Here is a 7108-nt window from a genome sequence, read left to right as displayed (position 1 = left end):
TGGTGCCACTGCATGCTCTCGGGTCATGGGAGTGATGATGGCACGCACTAAATTCTCTGATGCAAAGATGAGGAAAGTCCATTTTGCTGCCCTGAAATTGGAACTCCTGGTGCAAAAATTCACCAAAGATGAATAGAACTGCTTTGTAGCACTAGAGTCAGGACAGAAATTACTGTACCAGGCAATGCTGGAATCAGTGCTTCCAATAACAACACTGGAAAACCCTTCCAAGTTGGAGCTTCCTCCCCACCCAATGATAAAGCAGTGTTAGGCACCATGAACTCAGTGTGCTGCGTTCCAATGTCACTGCAAACCTGGAAGAGCCATGGCTCACAATACAAACAGCATAAAGAACCTTCAGTGAATGTGCATTGTTATGTACCTGCTGCAGTGTTGGGCAGGCCAGAGCTTATCAAGAGAAGTAAATGTTACACATTCTATCTTTCCATATAGCTGTCTTCCAACTGGGGCTAGTCCTTCGTACATGATTTTGGTTTAAATTTTAAAGTGCTGAATGCCCCTTCCACAGCTGTGGGTAGATAAATCGGATATCTTTCCAATCTCTTTCTGGAGCCAGTTGTTCGTCTCTGGCTGTTTCTTTTAGACTGGCTTGCTGCCTCTGCTATTTGCAAGGCATCTTGGGAGCGACTCTGAGGGGCACGGAGAATCCAGTTTGAATGTAAACTGTGCTGACGAGTGCTGGTAGCAACTGAAAGATAGAAGATAGTTCTAGTTAATAACAGCTTCCCAATGAATGTTGATGTTCAGCTAGTAACTGACAAAGCAGGGTGTTAATTAGGTCCTCTCTAGAAGTAATGTTGAGTAACACAGTAAAGGTTCCATAATGGCTTCTACTTCAAGAATTTCTGAATTTCACTTTCTGACTAAAATTTTCTATACTTTATCTCTAGCTTATAGGTAGAGCTGGCAAGATCTTTCAACCAAAACTTTTCTTAGTGAAAAATGCAGATTTGGGTTGACTGAAACATTTTGTGAATGTGTGTTAATTTCAGCAAATGGTTGTAGTGGGGGAGGAGGGTGGAACCTATCAAATTTCCCCAAAAGTCAATGTTTCACTTCAACCTCTTCGAAACAAAACATTTAACTTGAATCCAAATGAATTTTGGTTTCAAAATTGCCTTTAGCTTTATTTAAAAAAACTGCGGAGGCAGGAGGGAGAAGCTTGAAATCTAAACAAAGCATTTCTTGTCAGAGCAAACAAGATGTTTCATTCAACCAAAAACTACTTGTTTTCTGACTTTTCAATTAATCAGATTTTTTTAAAGAAAAATCATTTTTGGATCAACCTGAAACAATTTTATTGATTGAATTGTCAGTGATGCAAAAAAAAAATCCATTATTTGCACAGTAGTGCCTGTAGATGAGTTTTTGGTTTGTAAAGTTGACTAAAATCAGCCAAACTTTTCTGAATGAAGAAAGAGATCAATCTATATAGAAAGCTATCTTTCAGTCATCGATAGATAGATAGATATAATAGGAACATTATATAAGGACTATTCTGATATTTTTAACAACTCTGTAAATAAGACTACCCATTGTAGAAATTGGAAAACATATGGATCATAAAAATGTCACCCTCCCTTTATGCCTCCACCTCTCTTCCCTTGGTAATTGTATTTTAGATGCTCTGTATAGACTTCACCATCAAAGTCAACATCTGCGTTTGGGAGATCTGTCACAGGAACTTTCTGCCATCTCTCTGCATCCAGATCTGCAATCACCGAGTCCAAGAAAGCTATTGCCTCTCTTACATCTGGATTGGAGTGTGGGACTCTTTTCTCCATTGATATCTGTTGAACAGATGTGTAAGAAATAAGTACATTGAGAATAATATAGAACTACTTTTTAATACAAGAACTGTGCAAAGCGGAGTTGCATCTGGATCCAAATAGCCCAAAATTTGATAATTTTATTTGGGCCCATCTCATAGTTCATACCAAGTTAAGAAAATGATCCAAAAATAATACCTAGTGCTTATATTGCTCTTTTCATCAGTAGATCTCAGAGTGCTTAGACAAGAAGTCAGTATCATTATCCCCAATTTACAGATGGGGAACTGAGTCTCAGAGAAGGAAAGTGACTTGCCCAAAACCCAGCATGCTGGTGGTAGAGCCAGCAATAAAACCCATATCTCCTGAATGCCAGGCCTGGACACTACCCATTAAGAGACTCTGCCTCTGAAACAAGTTGAACCTCTTGGAAATAATGGGCCAGATTTTCAAATGCTCATCGCCTGCCCTCCGGCCCAACAGCTGGGGACAGATTTTAAAAAATGCTTGTCAGCCAACATCTACTGTCCTGTGCTGCAGGGGTAGAGTTTCAAACACTGCTCGGCATTCAACATGGTGAGCTCTTCTGAAAATCTGCCCACTATGTGAGAACTGAGGTCTTTGTGCTTAAAGTTTATTTAAGGAGGAAGGAGGCTTCTGTGCCACTAAAAAGGGGGCAATTTGATAGTGTGGTGATAACCTCAAAGGAAAACCAGTAGGGTTTAAAAATAAAAACTCTCTTCAATAAACAGCTCTCTGTGTAAAAACTGAAACAGTTATGACAATGTGGTAGCACTTTTTGGAGTTTCTATGTACTGCTGTGTCTGTATAGGCAAAACTCCTATTGACTCTCCTGGGAGTTCTGCCCAAGTAAGAACTGCCTGTGTTCTCACTCAGTTTAAGGCCAGACTGTGCTATTGAGAGCAGTGTGTCCCTACCACACTACCTCCCTGACTCTCCCCTATATCTTTGAAGGATGCAGCCTTCTTTGAAGGAGCAGCTCTCTGCTCTATGGGCTGGTGAGGGGATGAATAAAGCTTGACGTAGCTTCTTTGCTTCCGTAACCTCTTTGGAGTGATTTGCATGGATAGGAGTGCTAAGAGGCAGCAGCCACTTCACACTTACTGACTGTAGTGACTGCTAGTACATCTGGCCCTTAGTGGTTAAAACACAGTTTAAATAAAACTTCTTGTCAATATCATCTGAGACACAAATTATTTTTCCATCAGGATTAGCCCAAGGGTCAAAGTTTGAGCCTGAATCCAGACCCAAAGGTCAGATACCATTCAGTACCCAGGCTTTGGTTCAGCCTGTTATAGAGACAGACATTCAGATCCAGATCCAAACCTCTGCAGTGTTTGATGAGTGCATTTCTACTAATTCTTCATCACGTAGAGAAAGAGAAATGAATTTTCACTGAAGGTAATGTTAATGCAAGCAGATAATGATGTACAAAACAATACGTCCCTGTGTTTAAAAAGAAACTTGTGATCACTAAATAAAAGTACCATTTAGAAAGCAGCCAAATAACCTGTGGTATTCTGGATTACTTCTCGAGTCCTTCAGAACCCCTTTCTTCAAAGCCAGTGTTATGGTGCAGTGACCGACCCTCTTGAGTTGGTGAGAATGACTCGCTGTACAGCGTATCCTGCTGATGTCATACGTTATCCATGTACGAGTGGGAGGCTGGTAGAGTTAACATTCCAGCAGGAATCACGTCTGGTCACACATGCATCTGACGAAGTGGGTATTCACCCACGAAAGCTCATGCTCCAAAACGTCTGTTAGTCTGTAAGGTGCCACAGGACTCTTTGCTGCTTTTACAGATCCAGACTAACACGGCTACCCCTCTGATACTTGACATAAGAGCTAGTCAGCTACAATCAGATGACATAATACTCCAGGCCTTGGCAAATGAGAGCTCTATTTGTTTGTTAAACCAGAGTTCCTTTTTTTTTAAAGAGGAATTTTCAATTGTACATAGCACTATACCACCACTCAGGAAATGGAAGGAGTCTATGTAGACCCTGTCTGTAAGGTCTGTTCCACAGTACCTACTGTAGCCAGTGTTTTGCATCCTTTACCACTGTTTGTTTTCATTCCACTCTGTTGACTTGGCCAAATTCTGCTCTCAGATCCAGAATTCCACCACTGATGGCAGTGACCCCAGTGACTGTCAATCCCCCATGAACCAAAAGGGAACCAACCCCAACTAATTATAGGTAGGGTGTGTCATAAATTCCCATGCTACACTCCTAGATCTCAATATGTCTGGTTTGGATCTTTCCCTCTCCTTGATTCTTCATCTCTTTACAAATGTCTCTGTCTCCCCTTGCCAATACATCTTAATTCTTCTTCCACTCCTTTACTTACTGAGCATCAGTGTACCAAATACGATACAGATGTAGGTCCTGATCCAAAGCCCACTGAAATCATGTGAAAACTGCCATTGATCTGAGTGGGCATTGGATCAGGCCCATAGAGCATTAGAAAATATGGTCTCTGGTGCCAGAAATGTTTGGGCTTCATTCAGCCCCCACTGGCACAATTTGCACCCCCATACACTAGCAGAAGCTACTATATCCAAAGGTGAATTTGTCCTTGTGGGAGGGTAGGCAGTGTTTGCACCAGGGTTCTCCTTCAGGGCTTCTGCCATGGGCAGTTGACTTCAAAGTGTGGTCAATGCCCTCCTGATAGAGAGTCTCAGGGGATGCAATGAGTCAGCCCCTATGTCCCCTCCCCACACCATCTACCCCGCTAGCACCCACTGTGGGCTCTGCACAGGCCAGCTGTGGCTCTGTTGTCAAAGGAGTGATTGTGGCCACTTTGCATGAGCACAATATTTCGGCAGGTAGCCTTTCCACTGCTGGAAGCTCGATATCTTAGCTGAATCACGCTGGGCTGAATGAGCCTAATTTCTGAGCAGATGCAAAGAAAACAGTTCAGATACATGAGATACAAAACTGCAACTGAAATGAAAGGCTGCATTCAATTTTGCAACTGTATGATTCTTTATTCTATAAAGTGGTTGGGAGATAGCCTGTCTGAAAGGTGCTGCTTCAAAGTTCTGAGCGTAATGACAGTAAAGTGGGAAATTTTGTTTTCTGTTTCTAAAGCAGCTGCCAGTGTATTAGTTAGCAGTAGCTTTCTAGCGAATGGAGCATTGAGAACTAATATTTGCCATGTCCCCATGGCTGGCAATGGAACTTGTAGTGACGACAAAACTAGTGCTGCTGATGACATTGTACTTGTGCTCAGTGAAAATCATGGTTGTTCAATATAAAAATGTACTCTGTGTAAATAATTTCTAAGTGCAAAGCCTACTTATCTCAGTGGGTTATTGAGCTCTCCAATCAGTAACAGCTATAAACAGCCAAGGTGGAGAACTATGAGGTGCCATCTGATGTGATAGCCTCGAACACAATTATCTTTTTATGGATGCATTTTCCAGACTTCATACACACTCACCTCTTTCTCGCTCTCATGCACATTTCCCCCAAAACATTCAGATAAATCTTGACTCAAGTATACTCCACATCACTTCAAAAGTGTATTTACAGGTCCTATGTATTCTCATCTCCCTCCATTTCAGGATTCTCTACCTGTTGAGGTACTTCCATGCCCATATCACTGAACTGTCTGAGTGCCTTCTAAGTATTCATTGTTTTTTGTCCTCACAACACTCCTGTGCAGAAGGGAAGTATTAATATCCCCTTTTTACATATGGGGAATGGAGGCACAATGAAGTCACTTGCCTACGATCACGCAGAAGGTCTGTGGCAGAGTTGGGAAGAAACAAAACCTGTCACCATTTTAATCTATTAAAGCATCCCAGCTGTCCTCCAGAAAAGGCTGTTGTCCACCCCTACCTCTAAAAGTGATGAAATATAACCAGATCCCCCCCTTCTTCCTTGCTCTTGGTGGAGGGCTATAATTGGTGGCACTTAATAATAACACAGATGATAACTTCAGACTAAGAAAAAAACCACTTAATTGATCTGATAAGCCACCAGGATCTTAGAGGCAGCAGCAGTCAACTGCTCCTTTACAGAATGTTCTGTTATCAGGTCAAATCTAGATCCTAAAGGATCCCGCATAATCATCAAATTATGGTTGATACCTGTTCAACTTTAATTCTTATATTTGCATCCAGGATGCACAGAAAATCAAATTTAATTCAGCCAGTACTACCCAATCTTTACTCACTATTGTGTGACTGCTTGTACACATTAAATTATTCTCTATTTCAAATGGTGGCACAATCAGAGCGGACTTACAAGTGGACATGATCTTGAATAAAGATCATTGACACAGAAAAGCAACAGAGGTTATGCAACTACATGTTACGCAGTTAAGGCAAATGGTAGGTAACCACATGGCAAGAATATTTTCTTGTGCTTAGATACAATAGCCCTTACCTTAGAGGAGTGCCTGGTGGGAAGTGGGTGTAGTGGCTTTTTCCCCATTTTGGAGGATTTTGTTGACTCCAGAGAAATTTCTGATGTCATGTTCACGGATTTTATGTCATTGATGCTGTCAAGGTATTTTTTTCTCAAAGCTAATAGATCCTGTAAGTACTGCAAGCAATGCTGAGTCTTGGAATACATCCAGGCCCTGTCTTCCTCTTGCTGCTGGAAGTATGCACATGATTCTATACTGGTGGTACTTTTGCATTTTTTCAAGGATTCATTGAGTCTCTGCTGCTCACCTCCAAGAGTGTACATAGAGCTGCTGCGGATCAGCCTTACAGCAGAGCCTGTGCCATCATAGCAAGGGATATCATCAGCCATACTCCTCCTATGGGAGTTGGGGTGAAAAATTGATTGGATCTTTTTGAACATAATGTGCCACTATCTTCACCCTGTACCTTGTCTCCTTCAGCCTCTTGATTTTAAGGCAAAATTAGCTAGTCAGTACCCAAGTCTCTTGTTAGCTGAAAGGCAGATTTGCCAGATGCTCACTGGAACCAGGCTAAAAGTTATTGATGCTTCAGCTGCTTGCAATATAATTTTTTGTTAAAGATTACAGCAAAAATGTTTTTGGTTACATCTGCAGCCCTTAAACAGCTTTGCTTTTCTCTCTGAGTAAAGTGTAGTTACAGTAGGGTCAAATGCCTTTCTCTCATCTTCCTCTAGAGTCTCCCCATACAAATCATCAGTGTCAGACAAGACATTTTCCTCTCCATTGTTTCTTTCTTTTGTTTCCATCAGTGTCACGTCCTTGATCCTTAGCTGTCTACTTCACCTGGTAGTTGCATAGATTTGCAATGTCTTGTGCTGACCATGGTACTGAACTACTTCTAAGGTCCAAAAAAATCC

At 41.5% G+C, this 7108-nt stretch overlaps 1 protein-coding gene across 1 annotated transcript; it reads right to left on the bottom strand.

Moving 5' to 3' along the window:
• Window positions 1-470: 470 nt before the first annotated feature.
• C1H13orf42 (chromosome 1 C13orf42 homolog) lies at window positions 471-6631 on the bottom strand. The gene is made up of 3 exons (XM_030564477.1): window positions 6209-6631; window positions 1664-1811; window positions 471-709 (listed from the first exon to the last, which is right to left on the bottom strand). The coding sequence occupies exons 1-3, from the start codon at window positions 6629-6631 to the stop codon at window positions 471-473; spliced, it is 810 nt and encodes a 269-aa protein (XP_030420337.1).
• Between the last annotated feature and the right edge of the window lie 477 nt (window positions 6632-7108).

Source organism: Gopherus evgoodei, chromosome 1 (assembly GCF_007399415.2).
Source record: "Gopherus evgoodei ecotype Sinaloan lineage chromosome 1, rGopEvg1_v1.p, whole genome shotgun sequence".
Lineage (NCBI taxonomy): Eukaryota > Metazoa > Chordata > Testudines > Testudinidae > Gopherus > Gopherus evgoodei.
This window is presented reverse-complemented; position numbering and strand designations above follow the sequence as displayed.